The 19,677-nt window shown below is 39.3% G+C and overlaps 3 protein-coding genes across 8 annotated transcripts in view; 1 reads left to right on the top strand and 2 right to left on the bottom strand.

The window, feature by feature from the left end:
* LOC124404543 (tetraspanin-5) overlaps positions 1 to 6,085 on the bottom strand; it is an 87,202-nt gene extending 81,117 nt beyond the window's left edge. For all 3 annotated transcript variants that reach the window (XM_046878780.1, XM_046878773.1, XM_046878766.1), the window contains exon 1: positions 5,572 to 6,085. In XM_046878780.1, the coding sequence (XP_046734736.1) occupies positions 5,572 to 5,658 (87 nt within the window). In that variant the 5' untranslated portion in view covers positions 5,659 to 6,085. The remainder of the gene's footprint in view (positions 1 to 5,571) is intronic.
* An 878-nt stretch (positions 6,086 to 6,963) lies between these two features.
* LOC124416519 (E3 ubiquitin-protein ligase RNF19B-like) lies at positions 6,964 to 18,354 on the top strand. 4 transcript variants are annotated; one of them, XM_046897688.1, is made up of 13 exons: positions 6,964 to 7,084; positions 8,095 to 8,335; positions 8,439 to 8,581; positions 8,674 to 8,856; positions 8,923 to 9,241; positions 9,338 to 9,482; positions 9,608 to 9,744; positions 10,235 to 10,332; positions 15,051 to 15,249; positions 15,368 to 15,551; positions 15,639 to 15,804; positions 15,897 to 16,282; positions 16,457 to 18,354. In XM_046897688.1, the coding sequence occupies exons 2-13, from the start codon at positions 8,176 to 8,178 to the stop codon at positions 17,241 to 17,243; spliced, it is 2,907 nt and encodes a 968-aa protein (XP_046753644.1). In that variant the 5' UTR covers positions 6,964 to 7,084; positions 8,095 to 8,175; the 3' UTR covers positions 17,244 to 18,354. The 4 variants fall into 4 exon arrangements, with proteins under 4 accessions (XP_046753644.1, XP_046753636.1, XP_046753627.1 ...); XM_046897680.1 differs by having other exon boundaries at positions 8,090 to 8,335; XM_046897671.1 differs by having other exon boundaries at positions 8,090 to 8,335; positions 8,674 to 8,863; positions 8,930 to 9,241.
* Positions 10,696 to 13,177, bottom strand: LOC124416539. Its single transcript, XM_046897710.1, has 2 exons — positions 12,669 to 13,177; positions 10,696 to 12,521 (listed from the first exon to the last, which is right to left on the bottom strand). Exons 1-2 carry the CDS (start codon positions 12,984 to 12,986, stop codon positions 11,565 to 11,567), a joined length of 1,275 nt encoding a protein of 424 aa, XP_046753666.1. The 5' UTR covers positions 12,987 to 13,177; the 3' UTR covers positions 10,696 to 11,564.
* Positions 18,355 to 19,677: the final 1,323 nt, after the last annotated feature.

Here is a 19,677-nt window from a genome sequence, read left to right as displayed (position 1 = left end):
TTAGTTTCGCATGATGAATTTGGTAAAAAAAATAATTTAAGGGACCGATTTGAAACTTGGCAAAGTTGTTGTTTATAATAATGGGAAGAAAAGCGTGAAAATATCAAAAATTTACATCATAATTTTATAATAATATATATAATCAGTATTAGTTAAATAATAACAATAATAATAATAACCGAACTCTTTTTCTAAACGATGCAGTATTTCACTTTAACAATTCATACTCCGTTTAACAATTAATCAGCCTACAAGATTTATGCGATATAAATAAACCTTGTAGAATTATAATGAAAACAGCCTCTGCAGTCATAATTTAAAAGACTCTTGAAATTAAAAAAAAAAAAAACACGTAGATTTTTTTTTCTCTCAAGTTAGTTACATTTAAATTATGAGGACAGAATACTTTGTCAGCGTTTTATATCCATCATGCGAAACAACCTTCTTTTCCATATAATTTTCAAGTTACACAACCTGACTGATCCTTAATCCTGTGATAAATATAAAAAGTTTTTTATATTTTTCAATATAAACATTCGTGTATACGTAACCTCTTAAACAAATAATAATAATACCAAGGTTATATACCTCTAGATTATACGTTACGTCATCAAACTCTACCTGCAGCGAACGGTATAATGTAATTTATTTTCAACAGGAACCGATGAGCGCCGTTGTGTTGCTATATATAATCAATGCTATAACAATGGGTTGAAGGGAAATGGAATGGCATTGAAAAAACGTGTTAATATAACGGCGCGGAGTTTGCCAGTGAAAATTCGAAGGGTACAAAGACGACCTCGAGGTCCGAACAAGGTTCATTCCGTGTACTTAGAACTATAGATATATTGTCTTGGACATTTTATACATACATATAGATACTATTGTTCGTTTTACTGTCGTACTTTAATACAGCAATGTATATATATATGTTACATATGAGGCATTCCACCCCAAAACGATCTACGTCTGACCCTCGGACCATCGGTGATTTTATTTATTTTTAAGTACGGTGTGGAGGGTAGGAAAGAAAATTATATTTTACTGAGGTATAGATTTTTTTTTAGACTAAGGATTGCATTTTTACTGAACCCAAGAACACAAGAAACCGATTTTTTAACGAATAGCCTTAATAGATATATGCTTTAAATTATTCTCATAAATTCTTTGTTAGAAAATGAAAGTTTTGGAAGAAAAATTTAGAATTCAAAAAATGATAATTTTCGTATATATATATATATAATTCTTTTTTTCTCACTATTCAATCACTCGCTTAGTTCGTAGTTTCTGAACCAAAACCCCAAAAGTGAGAAAAATCGAATTAAATATGAATTCGTACTTTTGAAATTCATATTAAACACGATTTTTCTCATTCTTCAATTAACTGTCTCGTCCATGACTTCTACAGCGATTAAAAACTTTCCTCTTCCAACAAAGAATTCGCAAGAAAAATTTCACGTCAATTTATAGTGGCTATTCGATAAAAAATTGGCTTTCCGTGTTATTGTTATCAGTAAAAATCAAACGCATGGTCCAAGAAATCTAAAACCCAATGAATCATTTCGTTTTTTATACACTCTACACGTCACAGAAAAATGAAAAAAAATTTCCAATGGTGAGAATCATCCGTCGGTTAGTTTGGTGGTGTTGGATGGTGGAATGCCTCATATATGTATAACATGCATGTATTTACGTATAGATGTAGAGGGCGCGAGGTGTTAAACAATGAAGAGGCGTACAGTACCAGTACCAGGGTAGGTGATAATGAATGGCGCGCAGAAACTTTCAGACAAAGAGCGATATACGGACGAGTCTCTTCTCCGCTCCTCCTCCACGCTCGTTATTTACTCCTTTTAAGACCATCTGCAGCACCCAGCATGACGCGAAGACGAAGAAGAACAAGAAGCGTTTCCGCCTTGGTTTTGACGTTATAATATACGTTTTATACATATACATATACAATATGACGAACGGCCTCCTTAAATGTTTATACAAGGAGGCCGTTCGTAATTTATATTTTGATAAACTTACTCAAAACAGAGTGCATTATATGTTTAACGCGTAGGTACATAGAAAATAGAGAAGAAAGATAACAAGTAGGAAGAAGAAGAGGAAGAAAAAGGAGCTGCAGGCCCTCTTCCTCTTCCTCTCCCTCTCCCTCTCTCTCTCTCTCTGTTCATCGCGCATGATCAAAAGTGCGCCAGACTGTAAACCGGTTTGTCGCAACCGTCGCAACTCGCAAGAGCGAAGAGCGAGAGTACAACTATTATAATAAGATGACCGTACGGTGAGGTAAGGTGAGTCGAGGTGCAGCGAAGCCGAGCAACAACCGGATAACACGCGAGCTGCACAACGCTCTTTTCTTTTTCTTCTTCTTCTTCTACTTATTCGTCTTAGTTTTTTCTTCGCGGTCGTCGTCGAGAGAATTACCGCAACTCTCAACAATCGATCCCCAGAGAGTAATAATCAATTGAATTCGAGTATAATTAAGAAAAGAGAATCTTTCGAAAAAAAAGTTTCTAGACAATAGCAGTAGGTTTTCTCTTTTTTTTTTCCCCTTATTCTTGAAGCGTCATATGTTAATTGAAAATTTTTAATTGTTACTTATACTTCTCGAATCTGCGGTAGATACTTTATTTGAATCGCGCTAAAAATGATTATTTACGATGAAATTTACAATTAAGTATAATAATTTTCTAATCAAATAAATATAAAATATCCGATTATAATTCCGGCTGTCTGAAATATGATCGATGGAAATGGTAATGGGAATGGGAATACAATGTGAGGTGAATTTGAGTCAAGGAAATAAGGTGAGACGGGTCGAGATAAGTCTGCAAAATTGTGCAGCTCCTCCTCTCCTCTATCTGGCGGCCAAATCTCGACTCTGAGGCTGAGGCTGAGGCTGAGGCATTGTGTGTCGCATAGCACGGATCACATCGGCAAGGCCAATCGCCCGCCTCAACTCAGCCATGTAGAAAGCGCGGTGAACGGATTCGGCTCGTCTCTCAAAGATTTCACAGGCTTTGTTGTTGCTGCTGCTGTTGGTGGTGCTGGTGCTGGGTGAGGAGAAAATAAGGAAGAGAGGAGGAGGAAGATATCGTAGATTCAGGCACAGCGGACGGTAGTCGTCGGCTTTATAGATTCACACTCAGTGGGCTGTGATTTCATTTACTATGTATTTTTTATCTTCAATATTCTGCGGGGGAAATAAATTAATGCCATCCATTCTTATTTCTATAGCAATTGTAAAATCTCGAAATGTAGGGGGATTGGAAAGCTGAAGAAGAAGAAGAAGAAGAAGAAGAAGAAGAAGACGAATATGAGAGAGAAATAAAGGGAGAGATGAAATTGGGTCGGAATAAAAAGTTAGAATGTCTGATTGATATATATAGACGGACTAAAATATCGAATTTTCAATGACGCGAAAATCTAGTTCGTACAATTATGAAAATATAAAGAATCCAAGTTAGAAACTTGAAAATATGCAAAAAGACAAAATATCTAGAATCTGATTCTACAATTCTATATCATCGAGACAAATTCCGTGAATTCCACATCTTTTTTGGCATTCTATATTCTGACCCTTCTACTTTTTGGCTTTTCCACACCTCGACTTTCTACATTCTTAAATTCCACAATATAAATATCTGTTTCTTAAAAAATTCGATAATGTAACCCTTCCATTTTGCAATTAATATTTCTACATGTTTACCCTCACCCACGGAAATTGCGGGGAAAAAACCTTCTAAATAATCTCTTTAATATTATTACCGCCCGTGCGGATAATCTTCGAGCACCGGAGGCTGGAAAAATCGAATGAACGAACGTCGTTTTATATTATTGGTATTCAACGCCGTTTCTCATATTAAAAATTCTCCGAATTCTATCGAGATATATATATATAAATGAATATCCCAGCTGCACAGTACATCCGATTCTGGATATGAAAATATAGGGAAAAAAGAAAAATAGAGAGAAAGAAGAAAAGGGTCACCGACGGAATGCCGGCGATAAATATTTCAGATGTACGCGAAACCGCGTTGCCTGTGTGCAGTTTTATCGGGGTGAAGCAGAAAATAGAAACAAAAAAAAAAAAGAATTCTTTTACACGACAATAACCGCAACGAAAAACCCTTCACGATTATTCATTTATTCATATGCATCAATATTCTTTTCCGTTCCCTCGGTTTCGTTCTTATTGATATCAAACGGCGCGATACGTCGAATTCAAATAATAAAATAAAAAAGAGGGTATAAAATTTTTCGTTATAAATTTTTGAGAAAGATAATAATTATATGTTTGAGAATTGAATTGCAGAATTGTTTCATTTTATTAATCGTGTTTGATATTGACAAAATTTCTTTTTTCCACCCTTCTTCTCAGGTTATTCCGTTAATAAAATTATCTGCTGATGCTTACGATGAAAATATTTGATTAATTTTCTTTTTTGTTCTAAGGTTCCAATATTACCGTATCGCTTGACTTTCATCTTCCACGCGTAACGACACGCTTTATTATGTAGGTACGCAGGCAAATGTTAATACGTAAAAGAGAAAGGTGACCTTTTGCGATCCGTCAAAGTTAGGGATCTCCTATCGAGAGGAGTTTCACCCCGATGGAACCGAAACTAAAATAATGGAAACACAAAAATAAAATGAAAATTAAACTAGATAGGTAATAAAAATTTGCGTGGTTTGTAAATTTTCTTAAATTATGGGCAACTCGAATTCTTTCAGTCTTAATTCTATTTCTCTAAATTATTGTCGAGCTCGCCGTTTGTCACAACACGTGACTTTATTAACCTTTATATTTTATCATAAATTTGTAAACGAATAAGTGCGATATATTTTACGTAGTTAAAAATTCAAACTAGGAATTACCTAGAAATTCGGTCAATGAACTCTAGGTGAGTCTAATAATATCAATGCCGTACCAACGTGAAGTAGTGAGTCGGTAGAACTCTTTGCTACATGTCCTCGCTTTCATCCTCCTTGTCCGTCTCCTTGCTGCTGGAAAAAGGATTATCTCCCACCTTCTACTTGTTGTCGTCCGATCAGCTGACCGTTATAATACCCGCAGAAATACTTGGTTACTTTTGTCAAACCGATTGCAAGCAAGTCGGAGGCGCTAATCTGCGGCGTTGAACGACACGAATCGTTACTTCACACCGAGATTATAGTAATTCGAACGAGGCGTGTTCGAACGAGAACCGTTCACTAATTTAGTACAACGCCGCTACGCATGAATCACTCGTGTGTGAATGTATGCACAAGGACACTGCCTTCACCGTCGTTTGTTTGCTGAATGCTGCCGAATCACGATCTGCGCCTACGTTCAGGCGACGGAAGCATAAGAAACAAAAGAAGCGAGTGATCGAGTTAACATTAACAACGTTATCGGACACGGCGAGTGCAACAATATACAAACTGCATAACTGCACTCAGCCGATAACTTGTCGACAGGTCTCGCGCTCTGACAAACATGACAGTATAAACAAGTGAAAGTCAGCGTGCGCGACGACACATTCGTGAATTGAGTAGCGGATTAAAAACGTGACAAAAACTTACCCAAAACAGGACATTAAATCCAAATATAACATATTTCAGACAGCAGCTAACTTCACTAGTATCCCTTCTGTACTTCCGCACAGGCATGTTTGACACATTAATTACTAAGGATATATATCAGAGGCGGCGACGAGCACACGGGGTTATTTTTTCAGATTCGGGAATTCGGGAGCAACGGGGCGACGACACGAGCACAGGCACAGATTTCACTCGGATGCATACACACAACACGCTCAATGGGGGTCGTGGGTGGTCGCGACGAACAGCTTCTTCTTCTTCGGACGGGAAACGAACGACGCGCACTCCGACGATCACAATGCCCTCCTGGTGGATACAGTGCCGGATTATTCCCAGTCGAGTATTCGCACGCGAATATCCTGACGCCGAACGCCGAGGGTTCGTCGTCGTCGTCCCGGCAGTCGATCAGCTGATCACGACGCCGTAACGCACCGCGATTCCGACCTCTGACATCGTCTCCTCGCTTCGCACGCTGAGTTCTGACTGCTGGACAGCCCGTTGCTGGCGTTGCTTGCCAGTTGCCGTTGCGCCGGAATCTCACTACTGGGGACCCGGATCCCCCCCTTCCGTCCTTTACCGCCCGACGCGCCGCAGGGACGAACAAACCAAATCGACTCGCACGCTGCAGCCCCGAATCCCGACTGAGTATTTGCCTACTGCGCATGCTCCGACGATCCCGTGACTGAACAATATACCTATATACTGACGGGATTCGAAGTATTTTGATGGCTTTGATTCCGTATTTCGAGTTTCGAGACGCGCTCGCGCCTCGCGTTTTATTCTTCAGTTTACTTGAATGGAACTAATTTCTTTACAGAGTTTTGACTTGTTTTTTTCCTTTACTCCGCGTTCGTTATCGTAAAATACTTTAACTTTGTGATTTCTGTTCACCTTGAACGCGGTGTAATTCGTCGGTAAGAACATGCTCTGTTTTATTTGACTATGTATGTACGAATTTAGAGTTTGAACAATGATAACGCGTTCAATGTAGTTTGTTTACTTGTTTTGTCTCGGGGTACTGTGCGATCGACTGATTAATACCGTTTAAATTGTTTAACCATAAGATATTATTAACTTCAAATGATAGGATGGTTTTAAGCCAAATTAATGACGATCTACTAGATTTGTTTGATTTTGATAACCCATAAGTTTTGTATCGTAAATAGTGTATCAAGCACGTTTCTTACGAAGATCTTATTTCATTGACAAAACAATCTCTGTTACCAATGTGTAAATCCATGTTTGAACGTTGGCTGACGATTGGTGGATTGAAATTGTGAGAGGTGGTAGCTTCTTGGCTAGCTTCTCTGCAGGCGGATAGTTAGATCAACGCTCCGCTCTTGACATGCGCAACACCGTGGTTGAATTGGGTCGAGTTTGCGACGCAGTTTCCAGTCTACCATAAGATCGTCAACACGGCTCGTGGGGAAAGCACTCAGCTGTTGTGACAGGCGAGGGGGATCTTAACCAACAAAATTCGCTGAATACCACCAAGGTTCGTAGAATTTTCGACATTTCGTTTGTCAAGATAGTTCATCAAGCTATTCTTCACCTGATGTACTAATTCGGGGGACAAACTTTATCGACACGGCGGTGAATTTAAGGTGAAAACTTGTCGTCGCGGAGCAGCTACCAACACAGTCGAATCAGTTACGTATCTCCATTTGCTCGGTGTCACGTACGGCGGGTCTGTGTACGTGCATACATACTTAGAAAGCATCCTATTGTCATTGGAAAACCCTAATAATGCGATATTCCGTATATACAATTAACGACGATCACTTATAATCCTGTAACTTATTCCTCGGAATTGTGTGACATGGCGATTCCGATACCTGATGACTCATTGACGCATTCCTGGAACAAACAGATGCTCAACTCCGGTTGCATCTCGCAATACGATTTCCTTTTTCCTTACTTCTACAATGTTTCATCATTGCTTTACTCAGGCTCGGTTGAAAGATTTTATTACCTTATTATTCGAGCTGTCGACATCTGACCTTGACTGATAACACACGTCCCTCCCTTTGTATTTTCGAAAAGCATTTAATCTCACCTTGACGTTCTAACGGCAGAAAACATAATTTTGTCATTCTCGAAATATTAAATCTGTCTTCAAAGAAGTTTAGACGTGATATTTCTGCTGCTGAGTATGTTACTCCATGTTTTTGCATAACCTGTTATTGCTCAAGTTTAGTGTTGCGTTTTTTCTACCTCAAACATATTCAACTCATCTGTGTTTTGTACGCCAAATCTCTATTGATAGCTCCTCCATAACGTCCAGTATGCAAATCAACCTGTTATGTCGGTTGAACGTTGCGGATAAAAACGAAAATAAATACACAAGAAGTTTGACATTTTTTTTTCTTTAATCTATAATCGGCAGGAAATACCTGGGTATTAAATATATCCAGAGGGGTCTTAATTAGTTCCATTACTTTACTAACATCTGACAAAATACCAGTGAGAATAATAACGTTAATAGAACTTGTTATTTCAGGCCAGGTAGCGATCTAAACCGATACTTCATAACAATTCTGGAAATAGTATGGAATCATTTTAACTAAGATATACGAAAACCATAACATGCGGAAAGAAGTTGAAAATGGAGGTGGGTGTAACGGCGCTGCGACCAGACCTCGAAGATTACTTCCCCGATTTTCCCTGCGAAGACTTTTGTACTCCAGCCCGCTTCTTGGACGACGTTTTGCCCGCGCGACGAGTTCTAGCAATCGCACAGCTAAAGGTTTGCGTCAAAATTGTCTTGCTTACAAAAAATCATATCTGTATTCACTTAACCAACGGCGTTTTTCTCACACCTAACAACTACTCACTAAATACACCTTTAGCTAAAGATGCAGTCGACGGAAGAGCAGGAGATGTAGAAAAAGGCGAAACGCGCGGAACCAGTGTTTCCAGCCAGCCGCAGTCCCACACAATAGACATGCAGCATGTCACGAGCAAAAGCTCTGTCCCCAATAACGCAGGAACGGTATGTCGATTTATTTTTCTTATCTTTTCTCTGCTTATTAGTTACTGCTAAGGAAAGGTTTTAACGACAAAGAACTCTCTCGATACTTTTAGAGCCTTGAAAATGGCTTGATGGAGTGTCCCCTGTGCTTAGCCGAGCTTTCTGCTGAGTCCTTCCCTGTCGTTCAGTCTTGCGATCATCAAAGCTGTTATGATTGTTACCAGCAATATCTCAAGGTTGAAATATCGGAATCCAGGGTCAACATTGCCTGTCCTGAATGCTCAGAACTTTTACATCCTAATGGTAAGTTACATAAAAGTACGGGCACCGATTACCACTAATGAAACTCGACTACTTGTTTGCCCACAGATATACGAATGATCCTGAATGATCAAGCTCAGTTTGAAAAATACGAAGATTTCATGGTGCGAAGAGTTCTCGCTGTTGAACCGGATACCAGGTGGTGTCCTGCGCCTGATTGTAGCTTTGCCGTAATTGCCACTGGCTGTGCCTCCTGTCCTAAACTACGATGCGAACGACTTGGGTGTGATTCGTACTTTTGCTACCACTGTAAAGCCAGGTGGCATCCTAATCAAACTTGCGACGCAGCCAGAGCGCAGAGATCTCAGTACTACGATCGTAGCTCATCTCTCAGCTTTAGCCAAAGTGACTCGCAACACAGTAAGTATTTCTTTACCATCTGCAAAAATTGAGTCGTGACTCAGTTTAGTTGTGGAATTTGTAAAATGCAATGATTTGAAAATCTGTTTTTCTTAGGAGATGATATCAAGCCGTGTCCTAGATGTCAAGTGCTGATTGTCAAAATGGACGATGGCAGTTGTAATCACATGACTTGTGCCGTGTGCGGCGCCGAGTTTTGTTGGCTGTGTATGAAAGAAATCAGTGACCTTCATTATCTCAGGTAACAATCTTCTCGTTGTTTATCAATGAAGCATGTATTCGGTTGAATTTGAAAAGACTAGAGTATATCAGAATGGTCGATATCATTTTTGTGTATAAACGATTAATCGTTTTTTTAAATCATAGTCCGTCTGGATGCACGTTTTGGGGTAAAAAGCCTTGGTCAAGAAAAAAGAAAATCCTCTGGCAACTTGGAACTCTGGTTGGAGCTCCAGTCGGTATTGGTCTTGTTGCTGGTATCGCAGTGCCTGCCATGATTATAGGTAATCACGTTTGAACGTTGTAATTTTTCAATCTAATAATCATAGTATGGCCAGTTGAAACTGACGTCATTGACGTTACGCACTGTATACTTCAAGGAAATTACGAGTAACTTTAGTTTTCCAACGTAACAATCATTACTGGTCAGAAGAGCTTGCGGACTCATTACGATCTCTAGATAATGACTTTCTGGAGCACGGAATCGGGTTCTCTGACCATCAGCCAAGTGAATTGTGAAAGTGGTTGAGAACCGTTGCAAGAGAAAATAGAGTATTAAGCGGTTTTAGGGAATCTCCATGCCTGGCACGTATTGCTGCAGGCAGTCATCGGTTTAGTTGACACTTTCGTTGTAGATTGTTTTTATTATTTTGACGATGTCATTGACCCGAAACGTGTGGCTTTGCTCTGATTGAATTATTCAACTCCTTCGGGCAATGTGGCACGATCGTTTTCTTTCACGAAAATAAACTCAGTCGCTGCTGTTTCTTCCAGGAATTCCCGTCTGGGTGGGACGGAAGCTTTACACGAGATACGAAAACGCTAACAAACACAAGAGAAATGCTTTCATCGCTGGAGGTGTAACTGCATCGGTAAGTCATACAAATATTATGCAACAACTATTTAGATTATCGAGTAGTCCAGATGCTTTGTTTTCTCCACTAGGATTGCTTATCTCCTCACACGCCAACACGGAAAGATCTTAGTCATTAATATTTACCGTCAGAGACAGTTTTCAGATCTACATGAGCCAAAGGCACATTACAATTTTTATCTTGATAAGAAAAACGACGTTGTAATTTTCAATTCTTTATTGCAAAATAGGTGCTAACATCGACATTTGATGGGGTAGTTAATGGGACAATAAACCGAGTAAAACGATTACGATCACTGGAGAAAAACAGATTTGTTACTTTTTAAAATATTTACACAGAATGACACAAATATTGTAATCAAGCTAAGTGCAGAGAATTAGTTTTAACAGCAATAAGGATAAACGCAACGCGGATAGTTAAAAATTATTTTTTTTACATGCCTGCTTATGTTTCGTAAATATATGTGCAAGGCATTAGTTTGAGAGATAATTCGATTCTATGGAATGACGCAATTCAGGACACGCAAAAATGACACGAATATACACTGAGCAGTTTACCAGGCTTTGAAGTATTTATTAAACTTAATATCACACAATTATATCAGTAGAAATGTGCGCTGTAAGCGATCGTAACAGGGTGATGATGCAAAAGCCACGGTATTAGCAGTAAACAAGCATTATTCTTGAATCGATAATTTATATCCTTTTGATCTTTGCGTTATCAATAGTATTAAAATTTTCATATTTGCATGATATATCATCAGTCCAAATTAAGTGAAGTTAAATATAACTTGATACTTTCGACGCACACATGAGTGACCCACTTTCAGGTTGATATCACTGAGAAATAATGTCGTATCGAATTGCTTCATCAGTATCAAAAAAGTTCTGGACTTTGGAAGCTGCCAGGCTTACGAGCCTTACGATGCTTTGATTTTCATTATATTATCACTAGCTTATAATAATTAATTGATTAATCTACACGATAATTTCATCGCCAACTCTTCTTTAACATGACAAGCATAAAGTAAGCAATAACCAAACACCTTTCATTTGTGATAAATGAATGGCTTCGTTTTGAAAATGAAAATCAAATTGCGGGCTGTTTGAATATTACATTAGTTTCTCTCCCTTACTGCTCAACTAAATGACTCCACTGTTACGGATCACTTTTGCCGAACACAAAAATGGACAGATTTGAAACAATACATTTTAAGAATCGCTCGAGGATCACTGAACCGATGGATTTGTTTCAATAGACTCTCCCGATAGTATACCGTCGTTATGGAGATCTTCTAACACATCTATGAGCCGCTGTTCGGTGAGGGGATCGCCTAAAGCTACGTCTACCGATCCTATACAGAGTAAAAGAGCCAAAAGCAAAGACCGCCTATAATCCTGACTCAAGTCTGCTCTACTGTAATCTAAATCTTTTGGAATGTCCAAACCAAGACTGCTGCAATTGCTTGTCAAAACGGCCCAGTATCTGTCCAAAAGTGATTCGGTGTGCCTGCGTCTTAGTTCTGTAGGAACGGAGCTGACCAGCAGTAAAGCTACGTCGTTTGTCGGTCTGCTGTAAGTGACCATTTGCCAATCGAGTATGGCGCACTCGCATACACCATTCTCCGTGTCTCTAAAGAGTAAATTATTGCACCAAAAATCCGTGTGAGTTATCAGAGCCAACGGACCTTCGGGTGCAAGAAGAGCTGCAATGATTTCCTTGGTGCGAGGACGCAGAGCCAGGAGAGCTTCCAGCACAGCTTCGAGGCCCGGTCTTCTCTCAAGGAATCGAGCAAGCTGTGGCAATCCTCGCTCCACCAGCTGCTGGTAAGAGTCCGTAGCTCTGGCTGTTTGGAACAAGAATGTGTAGCGCTCGGAGAGAGATCTTCCTTCCTTGACTTTGATCGCCAATGACAAAGCGTGGAGTCTAGCAACAGCCGTCAAGGCAGCTTCAGCCTGCCTGAGTGTTAATCCTCGGGAAAATTCTGCTCCCTCAAAACCACGAGGTCGAAGATTTTCTAATACCAAAAATGACTCCGGAGGCTCTGGACTCTCTTCAGTCCCTCCCGCTGGACTGTAGTGAGCATGAACACAGGCAGGTATTGGCAACTCTGGAAGCTCCACTCCGCTCCCTTCTTCTTCCCCGGCTAATTGTTTCTTCTGGAAAGCTTCAAGCTCCGGAACAACCTGTATGGAATATCCAATGACTGATCGTGATTTCAGAGGGATGAATAATACAATGGCAACGGTTTTTGTCCACCAACAAAACAAACCGTCGATTCCACCCAATAAAATAAACTGTGATTATTGAAGAGGAGGAGTAGCCAAGATTACCTGGGTGTAAAATTTGATCTCTCGCAGATCGAATTGAGCCTCGGTAACGAAGAATCGACTGAACGGATCCTGGGGCAAGAGTTTAACGATAACGCTGAGATCGCACCGCGTGTTTTCCGGCTTCAAACGATACTCAACCGAGACGGCGAGGATGTCGCTGAGGACGCTGTCGCCGGCGGCGCATCCGGGTCTGACGGTGAAATCGTCGACGGAAATCTGCGACCCCTCGCCGTGATGAACCGTGAGCAATTCTTCGAGCCACTCCTTGGTCACGGGCCACTCCCCGACGGATTCGTCGGTGTCCTCGCTGTCGGACATCGCGACCTCGCAATACCCGCAGTCCCGGAAACAGTCTCTCCCGGGTTTCCTCCTTTCTTTTGAACTCAAAATCGTCCCCCTCTAATCAGAATCGGTTTCGGACAACGTATTCACGAAATAAACCGCTGCTCACACTCGAACATTTCCCCTGGAGCCATCGGCTCCAAATACGGAAATTCTATTTCGAAAAAGTCCCGGCAACGACTTGAGGATGGATCCGGAAAATTTTTAGCAGGGTGAACCGCCGATTACATCGGTCACCTTGGATTCCGGCACTTTTTCTCTCCAACAATCACCGTTTCAAGTACTCCAGCTTGATTCGACAAGCCTCGATCACCGGCTTGATTACTCAAATCCTCGGCTTAACTGCGACGTGTTAACACGCATCCAGGGACCGCACTCGCGGTGTCTGCATTCCTCCGGCGGCGCCGGGTTTGCGTTTTCCATACGTATATAATCGCACACCCACAACGCCGCTTCGAGGCGCACTTCCTCCACCCCGATGAAAACGCAGCCGCGTCACCAAGGGCGGGTCTATGCGCGGACTCCTCGTCTCAATCAATATCCTCTTTCCCGCGCCGCATCTCGTCACCGTCTCCACCGCGTCCACCGGGATTTCTATGAGGAAAAATTGACCCGGAGTTTTGATGCTGGGATAACGAATCATTATATACGCCCCTTTGTTCATTCCTCGACTTTATATACTACGCTCTCACATCGGATCCTGCTCTTAAACTTATGACTTCGTCAAAATGTTGACACATTTTCTACCAATATTCATCTGTTATTTTTAACTTTTTCCAATTTTTTTTTTTTTTTTTGTCTCATAATTTGTACAGGTGCATTCTTTTACGTTTTCTAATTCTATACTCAGATTCCTTTTTTGAATTCTACATTTCAATACATTTGTAATTTATTCCCGCTATATAAATAATAATAAATAATAATTAATATGTATTCCACGATGTTTGATATCTTCTTATCTTTTTACCAGGCACGTTATCAGAGCTGAGATTTTTATCGGATACAAACTTTTGAATTCAGATTACAATATGATGAAAAAATGACATTCAATCACTAACGAAATATTATTAAACGATTGTTAAATTTTTTATTGGGAAAATAAATTTTCACCGGAAAATACGAAGCCTACTTACAAATAGAGATAAAATATTCCTGGATTTTTTTGCCACTGTTTTATCATATTACGTAAAAAATAATCATCACAATACGAACCATTGATCTTTAAAAATTATCTGGGACGTTTTTTTTTATTGTAATTTTTTTTTTTTTTTTTGTATAATTTTCCAAACAAAGCTGTTCCCGTCATTGACTGTGACTAATTAGTAATTTCATGACAATAATTTCGTCTGTGATCTCATTATTGACTGATATTAATTTTGAAGCTCCTGTTAATTTAGTTTTTATCAATTTAGAATTCGTAATATCGTAAGCTGAGCTGTGGTATTATTTCGCATAGCATTTCACATAAAAATCTGACGTAAAAATTAAATGAAGAGATATATTTCAGATGCTCATTGGATCATATTTGAAAAAAAAAAAAAAAATAACCATATAATAAAGTTTGAAAATCGATTGGCGAAGCAAATGTAGGCTCGTACTGTTCTTGCACTTACGTTTAATTACGTGTTATCACAATGAACAGCAACTTTTTTAAAGTTTAAATATACGGCATCGAAGCGGTTCGTACGGAATTTCTTTCCTCCTATTTTAACGAGTAAATCGTTAACGCTGGCCTGAACACTTATTGGATTTTAATACACTTCATAAAAACTTTCACTAAAAATAGAAACGAGACTACGTAAAAAAGTCTATAATGATTGAAAAACATTATTTCACGGAAATCCTAGTCTATTTGACAAAATAACTAATGCTGTGAATGGACACACATATTCGTCTTTTCTCAACAATTTTTTCGTGATCCATTCTTATTTATTTTTAAAGTAATATATTCCAAAATAGTCCGTTGCATCTATTACAGGGTTTTCTCCACCAATATTCTGAATCTCGAAACTTAATGATCACATTATTTTATAATTTCAGGTCCTAGTATCTCCGGTGTTAGCTGGACTGGCAGTGGGTATCGGAGTTCCTATACTTTTGTTTTATGTTTACGGAGTCGTTCCTGTGTCTCTTTGCCGAAGCGGGGGCTGTGGAGTTTCAACAAATGGAGCCGGTGTTCGGTTCGATTTCGACGATGAAAATGAGCTTATGGGAGCATTCAGCAACAAGAATACCGGAGGTATATTATCAAAGTTGATATACTTGCGTACTTTACATCCCCTGAATTATGAAGATTGATTCTACGTACTCGATTTTGGTAAAAGATTATCAGAAAATAATTTACATATTTGTTCCAGACGCGTCATCAATAGATGCTGCCAGTCACAGAGGTGCGAATCCCTCGATCGGAGAAGCCTCGTTATCTCTGGGTAGCGGCAGTCAGTTAAACGATCAAGATGTAGCGACGTACAACTACATAGTGTCCGCCGGCGCCAGTCTCGCCGCCAGTATAGCATCGACACTCTTGCCTGGTGGCCAAAGGTATTAAAAAACCTCTGACAATTCATAAAATACATCAGCTCTCTTAAATCTTATCTAAAATGTCTCGTCTCAACCTTTCATAAATAGACTGGAGGTTCAAGCCGACGTAGCATCCACACAAAGATTCAGTCTTAGTAGCGAAACTGCGTCAGCCGCTACTAGCCTGTCTGAAAAGTCTGTCAATGCTTCTATTGCTCCGGACGACGGTGCAGCTTCAACAAGGGCCTTAGCTGGCTCAGTTTTAAATTTCAAGGTAATTCACATTGCGCTTGAGGATATGTTTTTTTTTTTTAAATATATGTTTCCTGCGATAAGCATGTTACCATCGAGTTTTATCAAATTTAGGTCGACAGTGGAACGACAAATAGTGTACGTAACACTGAGGGTGATTCGGAAGCTGGTACGACAGCAGAAAACCATGTCGATACGGCCGGACAAGCCGCTTCTCTCAGTTCCTTGGAGGAGCTTGCATCTGGTTTGGCCAGACGCGCACGTCGCAGGCCAATTCTTGACCGTCAACTTAGCGATTCCAGTAGCTGGACTACTTGCGGTGAAGACGGAGGATCAGAAAGGGTCCGTTTCGATGATCATGTTAGTTTTATTGAAGCTGACCAGGAGGCTGGTCCTAGCAGTGGCTGCAGCACAGCAAATCGGGGCCCGGGAAGGCGTAAGCGAAACAAGGACCACGATCAGGAAATCGAAATAGCGTCGAGATCTCCTTCGAATCCAAGGTAATTTGCGGGTTTTGCAAAGTTAGCTTTCATAGCGACGAACAAGGAGAAGTCAGCCTTTCCTGCGACGAGACGTATTTTACACGCTCGAATTGAAATTTTCCTTATTTCATGGATTTAACAATGTACCAATACTGGTTCTCATTCCACAGTAAATTAATTCTACCCCTTCAGATCTTCCAACAATGATTCTAACGTCGACGCTGCGGCAGATGATCACCCGAGGGAGAGGGTAAACGTCGCTACTCTGCGCAGTGTGTTCTTTCACAATGGTTCAAATTTTGAAAGAGAAAAGCGACTACCTGTGATAGAAGAACCTTGTCCCATCGAGACGCGACAAAGCCGTGTGGTCAAAGAAGCAAAGCCTATAATCGCATCACGACCAACCCATAGCGCCGATGTCGAAGTACCAGAACTTCCTCAGCGATCGTATCATGTCATAAAGGAGGAGACGCCTCGTATGGCGTCGAAATCACCCCCCCTGTCAGATGTGGAAGTGCCAGAAATTGCGTCGCGACCAAATCACGTGATAATGGAAGAGACGCCCCCAATGGCAACGCGACCAACGCAGATAGTCGAAATTGAAGAACCGAAAATGGCATCGAAATACGACTACATAATAGAGAAAGAAAGACAACCAGAAATTGCATCGCTACCAAATCACGTGATAATGGAAGAGACGCCCCCAATGGCAACGCGACCAACGCAGATAGTCGAAATTGAAGAACCGAAAATGGCATCGAAATACGACTACATAATAGAGAAAGAAAGACAACCAGAAATTGCATTGCGACCAGGCAATGTAATGGACGAAAAAATTATTTGCCCCGTTGAGTCGAAACATAGCCATGTTCTCGAAGTTGAGAAATCTTGCCCAGTAGCATCTCCCCATTATCAACTCACGCAAAGTTATTGCGAGAATGACAATGTTCGTATCAAGGAGGATAATTCTCATTGCTGAAATGAATTTACGGTAAGATGAGAGTTATGTTTATAGTTGTGCTTAATACCCTGCAACATGCCTTAGAACGCGCATGAAAATGAATTCGCGGAACATGCATTCCTGGCATTCTGATATGTGCGTCGGACATGTAAGTATTCACACATGGATGATGATTTTGATTACAATTACATGTTGAGTTGTTATCCGCTTCGTGAAACCGAAAAATCCTGTTACGCTAATAAACAGCATATTCGACGTCTACGCGAGCAGATTTAATCAGTAACGACGAGTCGATATGGTATACTAAGAAGTATTAATCGCGATTCAGGGTGCTTGAGCAACTCAAGACGACTTCTGTGCAAGCAACGCGCCTTCACGCTCAACTCTTTGAAATTTCTGTCGGTGTATCGCATAACGTTGAAATGCAGAAGTATAGTAACGTCAACGTTTTATGTTTGTCAATGTTTGTGACGATAAGCGATAATCGTAATTTGCAACGATTTGGCGTGAGAATGAGTTTAAGAAATTGAACATTTCTTCAACGAAACTCGACACTATCTAGTCAAATAAAGAATGAAAAAACAGAAATCACTAAAATATACACTCTAACATAGTCAAAGAGAAGACAATATCACAGTGTGGTGCGACGATTAGAAAACTAAAATCTGAAGTCGCATTGCAATTTATGTAAATTTTAATTGGTCAATGATCACATGTTCACTTTTCCATCACTCGAAAATACCGTATGACTAGCCAGATTATGCATTTTTTTTTTTTACTTTTAAACTGTAACTTTCTTTGGTGTTACGTCACTTCGCCCATCAACCTATGAAACTACTCTTTTGTGAAGATTTCACAATTTATCACATCATTTTTGCTTCATTCTAAAAACTGATCTTTGAGTATAATCAAAGTTTTGATATTGTTCAAATTGAATTGCAGTGATTTCTTTAAAATTACCAACTTTTCCTGCACATGACAAATTCTCTGACAGTGTATTCTTTCTAGATTTTATATCCAATTGACAATCCAAATTCGAATTGTAAATTACATATAATTCGACAGCAGACAGATTTATTCTCATTTCTTAATCCCTGGTGGATACGAAAAATAGAAATACGTTTCAAACGCAAATAAATAATCCATTATCCTCCCTTTATTTCTTCAGTTTTTACACTCCATCCAAGTATACGTAGCGAGACTCTCACATTTCGAGATAATCGGATATCATGAAAACTCTCGTCATATTAAGTTTAGTTTTGATATATCCGGTTCGTGAATGTGTAATTAATTCTTACAATTCTTCTTTAAAAATACAGTTGCCAAAAGGAAAGAAAACCATAGGCATACTTATGTTGGTGGTTTGAGGAGAGGTGGAAGAAAAGAAAACTCCGTCAACTGCTTCAAAGTCTATATCACCATTCCTATCAAATCTTTGACAATCAATCACATTTACGTTTACGTATATCTGGTAGTTCGTAGATCAGTAAGGTGCTTAAAAAAGGACAAAGAAGAGAAAGAAGAAGCGTATAAGGGATGATGAATAATATAAGAAAAAACACGACAATACAATTCAGGGGTTGTTTGCATAAAAAAAAAAAAAAAAAAAATCGCGGTTAAACTGAAGATGGATAGCTACTTGACAAGTAATTTTCGATCAACCATCGATCTAATGTTTAAGGGCAAAAAGACCGATACTCGAACAACTGTCGATTCATCCTGCAAATATTGTAAATGTGTCTCAAGCTCGTTCAATTATTCGATTGCTCACATGTATAGGAAAATATTACAATAGATTTTATGGGAGAAAAACCCGTGTACCATATAGTTCCGCTTGTATGTCGTCGCTCGGTAGCACATCCGTATAGAAATTTTTTATAAGAACGGTTATTTATAATAGCGATCACATTATTAGATGTTTTCATGTATGAAATTGTGAAAATATTGGTATAGGAAGAATATATTTATCAGAATTTTTCATCAATAAATACTACGAACAGAATCGAATTACATGAAATTTAAGGGACAAGTGCCAATACAATCTTAGGATGTTTACGACGGATGTGAATGTAATGTTAGTAGAAAAAAAAAATTTCGTTTGCATAAATTATTGCGTAATTTTTCAATAGTAAACAATGAATTCACCAAAAAGCTGTAAAGAAAGAAAGAAAAAAAAAAAAAAAAACTAACGCAACGATAATTTTTTTGTCAACAGTTGGTAACAATTTCAAGGGCCTATCTTTTGCGAAATAAAATTAAGATTTATATACAATCTAAATATACTTATAAAATAGTGGAAATTAAGAAAAAAAAAAACAAAAAAAAAATACATTATCTGAAAAAAATTTCCTGGTCACACGAAATTATCTTTAAACGTATTACTCAATCGCGTCATTATTTGAGTTTTATTTATATAGGCTGAATTAAGATCGACATGGTGATTAAAAGAAGA

The sequence above is a fragment of the Diprion similis genome, chromosome 1 (genome assembly GCF_021155765.1).
Source record: "Diprion similis isolate iyDipSimi1 chromosome 1, iyDipSimi1.1, whole genome shotgun sequence".
In the NCBI taxonomy this organism is placed as follows: domain Eukaryota; kingdom Metazoa; phylum Arthropoda; class Insecta; order Hymenoptera; family Diprionidae; genus Diprion; species Diprion similis.
Note: the sequence above shows the minus strand (reverse complement) of the source record. Positions and strands in the feature narration are given on the sequence as shown.